General features: G+C 42.5%; 1 protein-coding gene and 1 long non-coding RNA gene across 6 annotated transcripts in view; one reads left to right on the top strand and one right to left on the bottom strand.

Moving 5' to 3' along the window:
- Positions 1 to 18,316, bottom strand: part of galnt9 (polypeptide N-acetylgalactosaminyltransferase 9) — a 130,242-nt gene that overhangs the window by 24,748 nt on the left and 87,178 nt on the right. The window contains exon 1 of one of the 5 annotated variants that reach the window (XM_062958567.1): positions 4,671 to 4,917. The exons of the other annotated variants lie outside the window; for them this stretch is intronic. Coding sequence (XP_062814637.1) covers positions 4,671 to 4,917 — 247 coding nt within the window. Of the gene's footprint in view, positions 1 to 4,670; positions 4,918 to 18,316 lie in introns of those variants that run through there. 5 annotated transcript variants of the gene reach the window in all.
- Positions 5,331 to 16,153, top strand: LOC134292900 (uncharacterized). The gene is made up of 2 exons (XR_010000004.1): positions 5,331 to 6,140; positions 14,750 to 16,153. It is a non-coding gene; the product is annotated as an uncharacterized LOC134292900 (long non-coding RNA).

The following is an 18,316-nucleotide window of genomic DNA, read 5'->3' as shown; positions in this document are numbered from 1 at the left end:
TATTCGCTTATCCAACGTTCTGCCGGCCCTTTTACGTTGGATAAGTGAGACTCTACTGTATTACATTTATTATTTTCTCTATTATTGTTGCTACTATTACATTTTACTCCATTTTTATTATTAATACATTTATTATTTCACTCTGATCTTATTATGATTATTATTACATTTATTATTTTCTCTATTATTGTAGCTACTATTACATTTATTTTACTCTACTTTTATTATAAATAATACATTTATTATTTCACTCTGATCTTATTATTACATGTATTATTTTCTCTATTATTGTTGCTACTATTACATTTATTTTACTCTATTTTTATTATTAATAATACATTTATTATTTCACTCTGATCTTATTATTACAGTAGAGTCTCACTTATCCAACATTCTGGATTATCCAACGCATTTTTGTAGTCAATGTTTTCAATACATCGTGACATTTTGGTGCTAAATTCGTAAATACAGTAATTACTACATAGCATTACTGCGTATTGAACTACTTTTTCTGTCAAACTCGTTGTATAACATGATGTTTTGATGCTTAATTTGTAAAATCATAACCTAATTTGATGTTTAATAGGCTTTTCCTTAATCCCTCCTTATTATCCAACATATTCGCTTATCCAACGTTCTGCCGGCCTGGTTATGTTGGATAAGTGAGACTCTACTGTATTGCATTTATTATTCTACTCTATTTATTATTATTACATGTATTATTTTCCTGTTTTTATTATTATTATTATTATTATTATTATTATTATTATTATTATTACATGTATTATTTTCCTGTATTTATTATTATTATTATTATTATTATTATTATTATTATTATTATTATTACATGTATTATTTTACTCTATTATTATTAAAAGGACACATAAGCACATTGACATTGAAGAAGATGAGAATAATGATTTAATACATTTATTATTTCACTCTGATATTATTATTGCTAGTATTACATGTATTATTTTACTCTATTATTATTAAAAGGCTACATAAGCACATTGACATTGAAGAAGATGAGAATAGTGATTTAATACATTTATTATTTCACTCTGATATTATTATTGCTAGCATTACATGTAATATTTTACTCTATTATTATTAAACGGATACATAAGCACATTGACATTGAAGAAGATGAGAATAGTGATTTAATACATTTATTATTTCACTCTGATATTATTATTGCTAGCATTACATGTAATATTTTACTCTATTATTATTAAACGGATACATAAGCACATTGACATTGAAGAAGATGAGAATAGTGATTTAATACATTTATTATTTCACTCTGATATTATTATTGCTAGCATTACATGTATTATTTTACTCTATTATTATTAAAAGGATACATAAGCACATTGACATTGAAGAAGATGAGAATAATGATTTGATCAGAGTTGGACAGTCTTATCTTAAATTAGAGCTTTATGTAAGCATTCAAAAACATTTAACCTACGGATGCCTCAATTAATGTAATTTTATTGGTTTCTATTTTTATTTCTGAAATTTACTGCTCTCGGCTTATACTGGAGTCAATGTTTTCCCATTTTTTTGTGGTAAAATTAGGTGCCTCGGCTTATATTCGGGTCGGCTTATACTCGAGTATATACGGTAAATAAAATAAAGTAGTTAGTATCCCTAACTAGTTACTTCCAAGCTGTTTGAATTTGTTTTACATGTGTTTCCGTCTCATCCTAGAAGGCAAGCATATCCCGCTTTGGCCCCCTGTCTCTGCGGGCACAAAATTCATTACTAGTTTTAATTGGAAATGATACTACATTTGTGTGTACAGATTTTCAATATCAAAATGTAATTGCTTTTAAGCAACCCTGATTTGACGCCCGCGGCCTCTCGAGATCAAGAGATGGATTCTAATTACAAGACATGGCTTTCGAAAAAAGATAAATATCAGAAGATCGCGAAGGTTAACAACAGAGAGATACAAAGTAGAAGGGGGCTGGACTCAATGACCAACCCTCTTTATTATGTATTTTCGGATGATGCGCGCAGATCCCATTATTATTATTATTATTATTATTATTATTATTATTATTATTATTATTATTTTATGACACAGCAAACAAGATAGATATGCTGGATTTCGTATCACAAAATCACAAGTTGAACACTTCCCAAGTGTCTAGGACTATGTGATGTATTTTCGGATGATGCGTGCAGATCCCAGTAGGGTGGCCTTTTGCAGTTCAGTCTCTTCTAACCCTCTTTATTATTATTATTATTATTATTATTATTATTATTATTATTATTATTATTATTATTATCAACAACATTGAGGCTGGGTGGCCATCTGTCAGGGGTGCTTTGCTTGTGCTTTTGGTGCACAAAGGTAGAAGGAGGTTGGACTAAATGGCCCAAGCGGTCTCTTCCAATCCTATTTATTATTATTATTATTATTGTTAACATTGAAGCTGGTAGGCCATCTGTCAGGGATTGGGCTAAATGGCCCAAGGGGTCTCTTCCAACCCTCTTTATTATTATTGTTGTTGTTGTTATTATTATTATTATTATTATTATTATTATTATTATTATTAACAAGATTGAGGCTAGATGGCCATCTGTCAGGGGTGAAATCCAATAATCTAGTAGCCACTTCTCGTCTTGTCTTTCAAAACATACAGTCCGAGAGAATTGGCTGTCTACAGAGACGTTACCCAGGGGACGCCCGGATGTGTTACCATCCTGCTGGGAGATTTCTCTCATGTCTCTGCAAGCTAGAGCTAACAGATGAGAGCTAACCCCGTCTAGTGTATTCGAACCGCCAACCTTCAGGTCAGCAGTCCAGCCGGCACAAGGATTTAACCCATTATGCCACCACGGCTCCTATAAGGGATATAAATAAAGATAATAGCATATATATATATATATATATATATATCCGTGAATATACAGTAGAGTTCCACAAGCCTCGCTTATCCAAGGTTCTGGATTATCCAAGCCATTTTTGTAGTCAATGTTTTTAATACATCGTGATATTTTGGTGCTAAATTCGTAAATACAGTAATTACTACATAACATTACTGCATATTGAACTGCTTTTCCTGTCAAATTTGTTGTATAACATGATGTTTTGGTGCTTAATTTGTAAAATCCTAACCTAATTTGATGTTTAATAGGCTTTTCCTTTATCCCTCCTTATTATCCAAGATATTTGCTTATCCAAGCTTCTGCCGGCCCGTTTAGCTTGGATAAGTGAGACTCTACTGTATATGCATGCATGTGTATGTGTCTATAATACAGGAGGGCTGACATCTGGATTGGCAACAGAGTGAAAAAGTTTTCGAGTTGTAGTGGACCACAAAATGAACTTGAGCCGATAATATGATGCAGCAGCTAAAAAAGCCAATGTCATTCTAGTCTGCATCAGTACGGATATAGTGTCAAAATCAAAGGAAGTCATGCTTTGATCAGACCTTAAAATATTGTCCTAAGGAAGAAGGAATGGGCTCGATTCCTGCTGCCCTGGAGACTAGGACTCAATGGAGCCATGGGTCCAAATACAGTAGAGTCTCACTTATCCAACACTCGCTTATCCAAGGTTCTGGATTATCCAACACATTTTTGTAGTCAATGTTTTCAATATATCATAATATTTTGGGCCCACTCCACCCAGCACGTGCCTGGCCCCCCTCCCTCCTTTGCCCCAAGGCAAAAAAATGTTTGCCCATGCCTGGGTTAAACCTGTCTGCTGAACTGTTAACGACTCTGAACAAAGGAAGCCCCCAGTCAGTAAGTAGCCAGGAGATGAAGCTATTCAATGCTAACTACAACATTCACACTGACAAAGAGTTCTTCTCTCACCCTGGATTTTCCACAGATATATATAAACCTTCCTTGCTGAGTTTCTCCATACCTCACAACCTCTGAGGATGCCTGCCACAGATGTGGGCGAAACGTCAGGAGAGAATGCTTCTGGAATATGTCCAGACAGCTTGGAAAACATACAACAACCCTGTGATCCTGGCCATGAAAGCCTTTGACAACACATGTTAACCTGAAGGTTGGGTTGTTGACCTGAAGGTTGGTGGTTCGAATCAGGGTGAGCTCCTGCCTGTCAGCTCTAGCTTCCCACGTGGGGACATGAGAGAAGCCTCCCAGGAGAATGGTAACACATCTGGGCATCCCGTGGGCAATGTTTGAAGTGGAACAATGGCTCCAAACTACAGGAAAGGAGATTCCACCTGAACATCAGGAAGAACTTCCTCACTGTCAGAGCCGTTCAGCAGTGGAACTCTCTGCTCTGGAGGCTTTTAAGCAGAGGCTGGATGGCCACCTGTCGGGGGTGCTTTGAATGAGATTTCCTGCTTCTTGGCAGGGGGTTGGACTGGATGGCCCATGAGGTCTCTTCCAACTCTGCTATTCTATGATTCTATGATTCTAGGGAGCTAAGGATGGAAGTTTAGTTTAGAATGAGTCTAGGTTTTCATGCCTGTGTTGATTGACCCTAAATAGATTTCTTTTTGGGTCTCTTCCAACTCTACTATTCTATGGTTCTATGATTGTATGAATGTCTCTGTAGACAGCCAATTCTCTCACGGTATGTTCTCAAGTCGCTTCTGACACGATTATTATTTTTTTCCAAAAGGCCTCCCCACAGACCCGAGTTTGGACTCGCCTCGTTGGCCGGGCCTTACCATTGAGCTGGTTGTAGACCACTTCCTCCAGGTGGTCCAGGCGCTGGAGGATGGCCTCCCTGTCCAGCGGGGCCTCCTGGGCTTTGGGGCCCCTGCTCCGGGCGGGCGGGCGGGCCGGGCTCCGGACAATCTGGACCAGCTCATGGGAGTGCTCCTGGAGGCGGCAGTAGACCGAGAAGAGGATGATGCCCACGAAGACCAGGATGTTGAGCGTCAACAAAGTTTTGATCTTGCGGGCCAGCGCCATGGGAGCAGCAGGGTGGGGGGTCAAGGCATGCTGGCTGGCCGGGGTGGAGGAGAGAGAGAGAGAGAGAGAGAGAGAGAGGGCCAGCGCCCAGCCCGTGCAGGGAGCTGTCCCTTCAGCACCACGGCGCTGCTGCCTCTCTCTCCCTTCGGCGCCAGGGAGCTGTCCCTTCAGCACCACGCTCGCTCGCTCTCCGCCTCCGCCTCCTCTGGAAGACGCGGGTCACCTTCGCTGCCGCCTTCCCATCGGGGGAGAGCGGGGAAAGCAGGCCAGCGCCTCTGGGAACGAAGCAAGAGGGAGGCGCGGGGCAGCGGGCCCCTGCCTGGCTTCTGCCTGCCGCCCCTCCTGCGCGCGCACCCTCCTCCCTCCCTCTCCCTTTCTCTCTCTCTTCACGTGACTCTCGCCATTCTCACAAGCCTGCCCCCTCCCTCTCCCTCCCTCCCTTACTCTCCGCCTTCAGCAGCTTTGTTGGGCGATTTCTTTCCTATTTAGACTTGGCTTTAGCACAGGGATCCTCAAACTTTTTAAGTGGAGGGCCGATTCATGGTCCCTCAGATTGTTGAGGGGCCGAATTATCATTTGAAAAAAAAAATACAAACAAATTCCTATGCACACTGCTCATGTCTTACTTGTAGTGCAAAAAAAAAATTAGCATTATATATTACTATATTGCACTATACCATTATACCAGGGGTCCTCAAACTTTTTGGAAAGTGGGCCACCCTACTGGGATCTGCGCGCATCATCCCAAAATACATCACACAGTCCTAAACACTTGGGACGTGTTCGACTTGTGATTTTGTGATACGAAATCCAGCATATCTATCTTGTTTGCTGTGTCATAAAATAATAATAATAATAATAATAATAATAATAATAATAATAATAATAAACATCACACAGTTCTAGACACTTGGGAAGTGTTTGACTTGTGATTTTGTGATACGAAAATCACAAAAGGAAAGGGGGCGGTAGGCCAAATCAGTTTGGGAACCACTTGTTTAAATCAAGAAATAGCTTCCTAAGATCGACAGAGATACTCACAGGAACAACTCAGCAAGCAAGAGTCCAAAAGTGGCAGGCTAAAACCCGGAACCTCAACTAGTGGCTGGTAGCAGATGGGAAACTCCCTCCTGGGCACACAGACCTGGAAGGCGCTGAACACACTCCGGCATTACGAGATGCAGATGAAGAGAAAAGTTTCTACAAAGTGGAGCCCACAACATGTGAGTGTGGAGAATGTTAATATGGGATCTGTGTATTGGTGTTTAAATGAAATTTGTGTCTGGCATGTATTGCATACAGGTTGCATCATCCAGAGTATGCTATAGTCTGTAAAGGGTTAATGACTGAGAAGCTGTGTTGACCTTGATGTGTGGCTGGAACCTTGGGAGTATCCAGACTCAAGTGTGTTTGTACATTACTGATAGTTGAGATCTTGCTCTGTTCTGAGTTTTGTGTCTGCCTAGAGTGAAAGCCAAGCCTGTATTCGTCTGCAAGTCTGTTTGTCTTGTAAAGTAAAGCTTTGTATATATTTTTAACATCGTTTCTGACGTCTCTTCATTTCTGCGCTCCATTGACAACATACAACTGCTGCTATGCTGCGAATTACTCTGACAGAGAAGAGCAAACCACAGACTACTGACTACAATGCAGCCTGAGCCCTGCCACATACACAATGGAGGACCTTCTCACAGCGACACCAGAGGCACTCCAGTGGCTCTCAATGAGGCAGAAATGAACAAAACAAAGGCCAAACTCAGGATAGGAAAAGTAAATAGAATAGTGATGGAGCACATGTTTTGTCCAGACCAGGTTTAGTCCTTGATCTCAGACCAGGGGAGAATTGCTGCCTGTTGAAACAGACAATCCGAAGGTGTTGGCTCTTTTGTAGCTCAGCGTCTCATCTGTTGTTTACCATTTCCAAAGCACTGGAGCTTCTGCGAGGCAGACCTTCAATCATGGATCCCAAGGGAAACTGGCTTATAGTAAGAAAAGCAATTTCCTTTGGGATCTGTGTTTGAAGAACTGACTGTATAAGACTGATTACCATGGGAGCCTTGCCATTTTACTATCTAGATTCTAGAGGAAGAAAGTCAAGGGCGAAATGAAAAATTCATGGTTGGAGAAGTACAGGAGAGTTTCAAACATACTGGAGAAAGTGGAGCGATTGGTTGTCCTCCTCCTCATCTCGCTCATTGCTACAAACAGCAAGAGCAAAATGACATTTAAAGCAGGAGCTGCCTGGGTGTTGTCATCGCTTCTTTTTATAATCGCTCTCCCTGCTTGAAAAGGTCCCGACAATCTCCTCCTTTCCTCATACAAACAACTCAAATTGCCATAATTATTATTATGGCCTCCTAATGGACTCGCAAAAGGTGAGGGGAATTTTTCAATGCTGCGCTAAGAGCTTGTTTACAGTGTTCCCCAATCCCGTACTCAGTGCAAATCGACCACTGGCAGCCTTAGTAATGCATAGTTGTTATTGAACGCTCAGCCAATGGAGCCCCATATTGGGGTCCAGATTTATTTAGTAATTAATTTGCATTATACCCCGACCTTCTCACCCCAAAGGGGACTCAGTGCGGCTTTTACAGGACACATGTACGGCAATTTAACACAATTTAACAAGGATAGACAACACAGAAGAGGTAATGGCAGTTTTTTTCCACCCTGTTTCCGGCATCTTTGGATGTTGTGCTCGACTTTGGCCACTACGAGGGTGGTAGGGGCTCCATCGAGCTTCCATGCCTTCCATTGAGTTTCCAGATTCCTTAAAGGAGCGTTTATAACCTCCCCGCTTAAAAGCGGTACCTATTTTATCTCCTCGCATTTTTGCTTTCGATCCTGCTAGATGGGCACGTGAGCTGGGGCTAACAGCAGGTGCTTATCCCCAACCTGGGCCACAAATGGGTGGTCAGGAATGGGATGGGCAGAGTTACAAGCTCTGAGGCAGGGCTGAGCTTCTATCCCTGTCCTGTGGCACCTTCCAGGACACAGGAGGCGTGGCTAGAAGAGGGGGCGGGGCCTCTATACCCTGCCCCCGTGTTCTAACAAGCGCCTCAGGGGAGGTATACAGAGGCTCTTTGGAAGAGGCCCCGCCCCCACCACTAGCCTCGCCCTTTAGTCCTAAAAGGCCTCTCATGAGAGATATAGAGGCTCAGCCCTGTCTCACGCTCTTGGAAGGAGGTCCCTCCCCCTTCCCTAGCTCCGCCCTTTAGTCCTAAAAATCTTCTCAGGAGAGGTATAGAGGCTCAGCCCTGTCTCAGTCTCTTGGAAGGAGGCCCCACCCCCTTCCCTAGCTCCACCCTTTATTCCTAAAAGTCTTCTCAGGAGAAGTATAGAGGCTCAGCCCTGTCTCAGGCTCTTGGAAGGAGGCCCCGCCCCCTTCCCTAGCTCTGCCCTTTAGTCCTAAAAGTCTTCTCAGGAGAGGTATAGAGGCTCAGCCCTGTCTCAGGCTCTTGGAAGGAGGCCCCGCCTCCTTCCCTAGCTCCACCCTTTATTCCTAAAAGTCTTCTCAGGAGAGGTATAGAGGCTCAGCCCTGTCTCAGGCTCTTGGAAGGAGGCCCCGCCCCCTTCCCTAGCTCTGCCCTTTAGTCCTAAAAGTCTTCTCAGGAGAGGTATAGAGGCTCAGCCCTGTCTCAGGCTCTTGGAAGGAGGCCCCGCCTCCTTCCCTAGCTCCACCCTTTATTCCTAAAAGTCTTCTCAGGAGAGGTATAGAGGCTCAGCCCTGTCTCAGGCTCTTGGAAGGAGGCCCCGCCCCCTTCCGTAGCTCCGCTCTCTGTGTCCCAACAAGCGCCTCAGGAGAGATATAGATCCTCAGCCCTATCTCAGGCTCTTGGGAAGAAGCCACGCCCACTCCTCTAGCTCCGCCCCCTGTGTGTCCTAACAGGCACCTCAGGTGCTCAGCCCTGTCTCCGGCACTTGGAAAGAGGCTCCGCCCCTCCCCTGGCCCCGCCCCCAAATGCACCTGTGGCCATCACCGCCCCCCTGGATCGCTGCAGCACCCACCAGGGGGTGGTAGCACCCACTTTGGGAATCACTGGTGTAGACTCATGTTTTCCAGTTTAAAGACTCCGAAACGTGCCTCTCCCTTATCGACTCCGAAACCATTGATCTCTTTTCTCTCTCGTACGTTCAAATTGTGGTTTTATCTGAAATCGCGGGAAGTAGTGAACAATCATTTTGCTTTTCGAAACTTGGATGTGTACATGGATGTGTGTTTTGTTGTTTCCTGAGTAAATATTGCTTCTCGCAGCGAAGAGAGAGGCTGCCGAGCAGCTGGTCGAACTCCCACGCTGTGAACCCGGCAACTCCAGGCGTCCTTTTTGCCTGGAAGAACCTATTGATTGCGGCACATCTGAATTGTAGATTGCCAAGGGCCTGTTTTGAAAGTTCCTCTTTGAAGTTCGGGGTCGGGAAAGTCAATTGAAACTTAATTCCCCTTTTCTTTGATTTCTGGCAGTTCTGATTTAACATACCTGACTTTGGGTGAATCCAATTGTTTCATGCTGAAAACAAATGGTGAGAGCAATTTTTCAGAGGATTGCTTCTTCAACGGCTTTTGAAGGGAATGCTCAATGTGTTGTATCATATCACACTGCTGTATTTTAATAGAACGTTATCATTCGCTCTTTCTTTCTCTTGTGTCATCTTCATATGTTAGCAGAAAGGTCAGAAACCCAGCAAAGCAACTAGTCTTTGCCTTCCGGGCTTCCGCTTTCCAAAGCTGGGTTAATTAATTGACTTCAGATTTAATGTAACTACTAGAGATGTGCGCGAAAATTTTCCTTCGTTTCCTTCTGCTATCGTTTCATTTCGGCCGTTCGTCTACCCAAAACGAATGACGACATTTTCGTAGGAAACGAGAGGTGACACGAAAATGAAAGCCGCATAGTTATCGTGCTTGCTTTCGTTTTGCTTTCGTTTCGGCCCCATAACAATAATCAGGTACTGACAGAGAGCTTCTTTCCCGTGACAGCTGATGTGTGCCAATGGGTGTTAATAATAATATTAATATTAATAATAATAGTTACTCTGGGACCATAAGCTGAGTCTGGGAGAGGAGTGCCTCCCCATTACATCTGATGTGTACCAATGGGTTTTAATAATAATATTAATATTAATAACGATTGCTACTCTGGGACCCTAGGCTGAGTCTGAGAGAGGGCTCGTTCCCCATGACATCTGATGTGTACCAATGGGTCTTAATAATAATATTAATATTAATAACGATTGCTACTCTGGGACCCTAGGCTGAGTCTGAGAGAGGTTTGCTTCCCCACGACATCTGATGTGTCTTAATGGGTGTTAATAATAATATTCATATTAATAACAATAGTTACTCTGGGACCCTAAGCTGAGTCTGAGAGAGGAGTGCCCATTACATCTGATGTGTACCAATGGGTCTTAATAATAATATTAATATTAATAACGATTGCTACTCTGGGACCCTAGGCTGAGTCTGAGAGAGGGCTCGTTCCCCATGACATTTGATGTGTACCAATGGGTCTTAATAATAATATTACTATTAATAACAGAGTAAACAAGTGAGGTCACAGGTATCATTTTTGCCAAGTAGGTGTGGAAGGTGAGGAAGACCTTCAGCCATTGGTCAATTTTAGATAAGCCAAAGGTATGTAATCTTTGTTTGCTACGCACATGTTGCGACGGCCATTTGCAAAGTACGGACCCACTAGAGTGAGTGCCTACGGTTGTTTGCCTTATCATCAGCTGTGATAACAATAAAAGACTTGTTTTAATGCTCTCCTGGAATTCTCTCCTTTATTTCCCCTCCAAGCTAGTCTCCAACAACTTCATGCCCTTTCATACCATTCCTAGATGTAGTAGCAGACCAGATCTCCAAGTTTATCACCAGGCAGGTTGGTTGCTGCCCAGATCCACACCAATGTGTGTGCCAACCTTGTCTGCAGTTGTAACGAAATAATTTATATTTTCTGCCTGATCTTTGGGTCCCTATGCGGAGTGGATTTTACCCCTGAACATTCAATCTGCAAGATGCCTAGTGTCATGCATCTGCAAGCACTGAAAACACACTTCAACCCTCGCAGTGCCTTTGTGTGTCCCAGCATTTAGTTTGAGAATTACTGTGAAAAAGGGGATCCAAGGTTATTTAATGCCCACACAACTCTCTGCTGAGCTGCAGCTCTTTTCCAATATAGGCCTTGTTTGCAAAGGCGACAGAGATTGGTCCCAGCTTCCCCAAGTCTCCTTAGTGATCGAGCAAAGCAGCAGGTCTTCAAAAGCCAATGGCCCCGGGAGGGCATAATTTTATCATCAGGCTTTTACACTATCAAAGGCAATTACACGTAAGTACCTCTGTGCTGACTTACTATAGAACCATGGCAGGGAGGAGAATTGAAAGGTTTGTCAGTGGCAAATTATATGTGTCGGCTTGTTCTGTGATCCTGGATGTTTTTTTAAAAACGGTTCAAACGGGATGTGGGAGAATGGTAGCAAGAGGAATGGCTTCAGCTGTTGCTGTATGGCTTTTTCCCATTCGAAATTCCCCTGGTGGCTATCCTGAATGAGCGGAAAGAATAAAGAATACGTGTTGTTGATAAAGAATACGTTTGCTCTCCCTAAATAATAGGAAATCACATTATGTGGCCCTCCAAGATCATTTACCCGGACCCTGCCCTAAACTTCCAACTTAAGGTTGCCCTAAGTCTGAAATGACTTGAAGGCAGAGGCGGTTCAACCACCAGGCCAACTAGGCAACTCCGGTCTCCTGCGGCCTGCCTCCGCAAGGTATTGAACTGCTTTTTCTGTTGATTTGTTGTAAAACATGATGTTTTAGTGCTTAATTTGTAAAATCGTAATGTAATTTGATGTTTAATAGGCTTTTCCTTAATCCTTATTATCAAACATTATCAAACAATGCTTTTATTTTTCAGTGATTGGTTTGGGGGAGAAATTCTGTTCGCCTACACTTGAAAAATACCTAGGGCCGGCTCTGCTTGAAGGCACACAACAACAACAACCCTAAGCAGGCCCACACTTCTCATTGAAATACTGGTAATTTTATATTGGTTAGAATTTTAAATGGGCCCCTGGTGATGGCGCAGTGTGTTAAAGCAGACCGAAAGGCCCCAGGTTCAAATCCCGGGAGAGGTGTGAGCACCCGCTGTTAGCCCCAGCTCCTGCCAACCTAGCAGTTCGAAAACATGCCAATGTGAGTAGATCAATAGGTACCACTCCAGCGGGAAGGTAACGGCGCTCCATGCAGTTATGCCAGTGGCCACATGACCTTGGAGGTGTCTATGGACAACGCCGGCTCTTCGGCTTAGAAATGGAGATGAGCACCAACCCACAGAGTTGGTCACGACTGGACTTAACGTCAGGGGAAAACCTTTATCTTAACCTAGAATTTTAAATATTGAATCATTCTTTCATGGGTTTTTTCCCCCACTACAAATAAGATACATGCAGTGTGCATAGGATTTGGTTCATGGTTTTTTTTTCCAAACTATAGTCTGCCCCTCCAACAGTTTGAAGGATCATGAACTGTCCATCTGCTTTAAAAGTTTGAGAGCCCCTGCCCTGTACGCAACTTCTAATATACACATCACTTAAAGCAGTGGTTGCCAAACTTTTTTTGGTACCAGGGACCACTTTGACCATTTTGACCAGGGACCACTTTGACTCCACAGTGGTCCCTGGATGTAGGAGAACTGCAACTCCAAAACTCAAGGTCAGTGGTGGGGTTCGGAATACTCTTTGGTTGTTGGTGAACTATAAATCTCAGCAACTACAACTCCCAAATGACAAAATCATTCCCCTGCCCGAACCCCACCGGTATTCAAATTTGGGTGTATCGGGTATTTGTGCCAAATTTGGTCCAGTAAATGAAAATACATCCTACATATCAGATAAGTACATTACAATTCACAACCAAACTATCTGAATCTGTTCAATGCTTTGTGTTTCTGAAAAGGATTCAGCCAACACACTGCAGAAGATCACACTGTGGCATTTCTGTTGTTGGGAGAAGAACGTCATGTTCTGTCAAACTTAGGGAAGTTGCCTGTCTTGTATGTTAAGATTAATTGGTTGTTGCTGCTGTTCTTAACATGTTCCATCACCTGGTTCATTTGCTTTGCTTTTTTAACTGACAGATTTATTTCCCAGGGATTGAACTATTTGCATATGATTATATCGTTGGCTGATCCTCCCCTTCCCCTTTACTGTTTTGTACCATGCTGATCGGGAGCCCCCGGTGGCGCAGCGGGTTAAACTGCTGAGCTGCTGAACTTGGTGACCGAAAAGTTGGTGGTTCAAATCTGGGGACCGGGGTGAGCTCCTGCTGTTAGCCCCAGCTTCTGCCAACCTAGCAGTTCAAAAACATGCCAATGCGAGTAGATCACTAGGCATCGCTTCTGTGGGAAGGTAACGGCGCTCCATGCAGTCATGCCAATGGCCACATGACCTTGGAGGTGTCTATGGACAACGCCGGCTCTTCGGATTAGAAATGGAGATGAGCACCAACCTCCAGAGTTGGATATGGTTAGACTTAAAGTCAAGGGAAAACCTGTATCTTTACTATCATGCTCATCTATGGTCAATTTTAGTTACTGTCTAGGGCAGGGGTCCCCAAACTAAGGCCCGGGGGCCAGATGCGGCCCATCGAAGCTATTTATCCGGCCCCCACGGCACAAGAGCAGAAGGGGGTTGGCCTAAATGACCCAAGGGGTCTCTTCTTCTCTTACAACCATTATTATTATTATTATTATTATTATTATTATTATTATTATTATTATTATTATTATCATTGAGGCTGGGTGGCCATCTGTCAGGGGGTGCTTTGCTTGTGCTTTCGGTGCACAAGGGCAGAAGGGGATTGGACTAAATGGCCCAAGGGGTCTCTTCCAACCCTCTTTATTATTATTATTATTATTATTATTAACATTGAGGCTGGGTGGCCATCTGTCAGAGATGCTTTGCTTGTGCTTTCGGTGTACAAGGGCAGAAGGGGATTGGACTCAATGGCCCAAGGGGTCTCTATCAATCCTATTTATTATTATTATTATTATTATTATTATTATTATTATTATTATTATTACAGTAGTCTTGCTTATCCAACATAAACGAGCTGGCAGAACGTTGGATAAGTGAATATGTTGGATAATAAGGAGAGATTAAGGAAAAGCCTATTAAACATCAAATTAGGTTATAATTTTACAAATGAAGCACCAAAACATCATGTTATACAACAAATTTTACAGAAAAAGTAGTTCAATACACAGTAATTCTATGTAGTAATTACTGTATTTACGAATTTAGCACCGAAATATCATGATATATTAAAAACATTAACTACAAAAATGCGTTGGATAATCCAGAACGTTGGATAGGCGAGTGTTGGATAAATGAGACTCTACTGTATTATTAACATTGAGGCTGGGTGGCCATCTGTCAGGGGTGCTTTGCTTGTGCTTTTGGCGCACAAAGGCAGAAGGGGATTGGACTCAATGGCCCAAAGCGTCTCTTCCAACCCTCTTTATTATTATTTTTGTTGTTGTTGTTATTATTATTCATTATTATTGCTCGGTGGCCAACTATAGTCTGACCCTCCAACGGTCCGAAGGATTGTGAACCGGCCTCCTGTTTAAAAAGTTTGGGATAGGGTTTTAAACAGCTCAATCTGGAGATAGCTCTGAATGAAAATTGGTAATATCTCTTTTTTTTAAAAGATCCCAGTTTGCAAATGAATTGAGTATCAGGCAGTGCTAACAAGCTTAACACAAATGATGATGCTTATTAAAATGCACGTGCCCTTTTTTTTTTTTTTTTTTTTGCATTATCAACTGTACAGTTTCTGTCCAGCTGCCTGAATCTGAGTGGGAAGCAGAAGATGAAATGTCTGTGGAGCAGTCAATGCAAAATACGCGAGCTGCCTGGCATGGGATTGTGATCATCTGGAATTTGTCCTCCGAGGGGGCTCAGAAATCTCATTAGCTCTTGCAGGGGATGCCGGGAAGGGTAAATGGAAGTGCAAAGGAAATCAGAAAAAAGAATTGGCATCGCTATCTCTTTGGGTACTGCAGCAAGCTCACACTTTCCATACGACCAGAGCGGAATGCCAGGCACGTGTCTAGATCTAAAACTAACAAATAGAACTCAGTAGGACTGTGTCAACACTATCTTTTGTTTATCCTTAAAATTACTGTCACAGTAAAAGATTGCAATTGTAATGGGTTTCTATGGCAAGTACATGGTGTGCCGTAACCAAAGAAGATATGAGGTGATCATGCAGACCACATCCACAGAGTGCTTCTGATGCACAGAACTTTTACTATTGCATTATTTACAGCACAGTACTGTCTGTCTGCATATTATTTGTAGCCATTTATTTGTTTTGCTTTGTAGATATTGCTATAATTGATATTTGCACTAGCAGCTGTATGTCACCAGTTTTGCTTTTGTTTACTTTGGTTGGAATCCTATTATTAGGGTCAAACAGAATAGACATACTGAATCACTGGGGTTTACATAAGCGCTAATTCATTAATCTGTTTGCTGTTCTCTTTATCGCAACTTCTGGGTAAGAACTCCAAATAGGGTAGCCGCAATTGTCCCCCACATTTCCTGTCCTATCTCCCTGTGTGACGGCGCAAGTGGCACCATCTATATGTCAAACTGTAAGTTGCAAGATTTGAATTGTATCATGCCTGATTTTGCCTTTACCCTGTAAATGTAGTTGGACTGATTGGTTATTTATAGCTGTCAATCAATGTTGTTTGCACCAGTTATATTGCTCCCTCAGCTCAATTGTTTGGCTCCACCTCTTCCTGGAGTAGGACAGTGTTTCCTTTTTCATTCCACCATCAAGCTTTCTACTAGATGGACGTGAGAGAGAGACTTGGCTCTAAAAGCCTTTGATTAAGTTACCTCTCAGCACCAATTCTGAGGTTCTTACCCTTGAGACTTATGCTTCATGTTCAGGCCAACCTTGAACGACGTTGAGGAGTCTCAAGCACCTTCAGATCAGTTCTTTGGCACCATAGGAAGACTCTGTGTCTTCAAACATAGGCCATTTGGACTGAGGCTGAGGATTGCTCCGGCATTCACAGCCATTGAGAAAGAGGGACCTGGAAAAGCTTCTCAGCTGCAGAGCTCCTTGGACTGTAATGTATATTTTCCTTTACCCCTTTGAAACTTCCAGCTTATTGCCTTAAAGGGATAACCTTTTGTGAACAATAAAACCAGTTTTGAGTTATCTACAGTGTTTTGGTCCTTGGGAGTTCCACTTTCCCTAAAGGAGGGCAAGAAGCAATCCCCTGGGTAAAGATGTCACGTCCACGCCTCTTTCGCTGAGTTACAGCCCCAGGCGCGACGGCACACCCTGCCTTTCCACCTGTCCTCCACACCTGTCTCCATGCTTTTCCTTAAAAATGTACCACATAAAAAGGAGGCCATTAGTCAAAAAAGTTTGGGAAGTCCTGCCTAGCATCACTGTCTATCTTGTTGTCCCCCCGCCTGAAAGAACCTTTAGTCGTTCATAGCTCCTTTACAGAAGGAAATACTGAGTAGCATTTCGTAGATGGCAATACTAAAAGAGAAGGGAGCTAGGGATGGATGGGAGTTTAAAGGGTTGTTGTATGTCTTTTGGGCTGTGTGGCCATGTTCCAGAAGTATTCTCTCCTGACGTTTCGCCCACATCTATGGCAGGCATCCTCAGAGGTTGTGAGGCATGGATAAACTAGGTAAGGAAGGTAAATATATATATATATATCTGTGGAGAGTCCAGAGTGTGACAAGAGTCCTTTGTCAGTTGGAAGCCAGTGTTAATATTCTCTCCTGACGTTTTGCCCAAATCTATGGCAGGCATCCTCAGAGGTTGTGAGGCATGGATAAACTAAGCAAGGAAGGTAAAAATATATATCTGTGGAGAGTCCAGGGTGTGACAAGAGTCCTTTGTCAGTTGGAAGCCAGTGTTAATATTCTCTCCTGACGTTTTGCCCACATCTATGGCAGGCATCCTCAGAGGTCGTGAGGCATGGATAAACTAGGCAAGGAAGATAAATATATATCTGTGGAGAGTCCAGGGTGTGACAAGAGTCCTTTGTCAGTTGGAAGCCAGCGTTAATGTTCTCTCCTGACGTTTTGCCCACATCTATGGCAGGCATCCTCAGAGGTCGTGAGGCATGGATAAACTAGGCAAGGAAGATAAATATATATCTGTGAAGAATCCAGGGTGTGACAAGAGTCCTTGGTCAGTTGGAAGCCAGCGTTAATGTTCCACAGATACATATTTTTACCTTCCTTGCCTAGTTTATCCATGCCTCACAGCCTCTGAGGATGCCTGCCATAGATGTGGGCGAAACGTCAGGAGAGAATATTCCTGGAACATGGCCACACAGCCCGAAAGACATACAACAACCCTGTGATCCTGGCCATGAAAGCCTTCGACAACACGATGGGAGTTTAATTTAGAATGAGCCTAGGTTTTTATGCCTGTGTAGATTGACCCTAAATAGATTTATGTTGAATGCATTTATATCAGTACTGAACACCTGAGTTTGCTGTTAGACAGCTCGTCACTGTCTTATATTTATTTAAAAGAGAGCAGAGAAAGCCACTGGGAGGGCGGTGGGCGGTGGGTAGAAAGAATGCCAAGGTAGTCATGGGCATCACGGCTGGAAAATTGGATATGACACATAGCTAAATGTATCGCAGAGAAAAAGAGAAGCTTTCTATGTACTTAAACTTGAGATGCCTTTCATCTTTGGTCTTTTTTGTTTAATACCAGCGGAGATCAAAGTATTATTTCAGGAAGAGGGATGGGAGGACCACTGGAAATGACAGGAATCTAACCCGCAGCACGTAGCTGAGCAAAGAATATGCTCCTCTGAGCTCCTTCAGTCGAGTGCTCTCGACTCAGAAAGCATTATAAACTGCTCTTGACTCCGGTAATGACCTGGAAATGTAAAGAAATGAACGGAGGCATTGTCTGCTTCAAATGTTGATCTTATGCATTTGCGAGACGGCAAAGGGGTTCCAATGTAACTGTTTAGGAAAGTATTCCTCCCCTTTTAGCCCAGAAAAAAATTGGGAAAACACTGACTCTAGTATAAGCCGAGATGCCAATAAAATTACATTAATTGAGGCATCGGTAGTTTAAATGTTTTTGAATCTTTACATCAAACTGTAATTTAAGATATGACTGTTCAACTCTGATTAAATCATTATTTTCATCTTCTTCAATGTAAAGGTGCTTATGTATCCTTTTAATAATCATAGAGTGAACTAATAAATGTAATAATAATAATAATAATAATAAATGCAGTAAAATAATAAATGTATTAATAATAATAAAAATAGAGTAAAATAAATGTAAAAATAGCAGTAATAATAATAGAGTGAAATAAATGTAATAATA

Source organism: Anolis carolinensis, chromosome X (genome assembly GCF_035594765.1).
Source record: "Anolis carolinensis isolate JA03-04 chromosome X, rAnoCar3.1.pri, whole genome shotgun sequence".
NCBI classification, from domain to species: Eukaryota; Metazoa; Chordata; class Lepidosauria; order Squamata; family Dactyloidae; genus Anolis; species Anolis carolinensis.
Note: the sequence above shows the minus strand (reverse complement) of the source record. Positions and strands in the feature narration are given on the sequence as shown.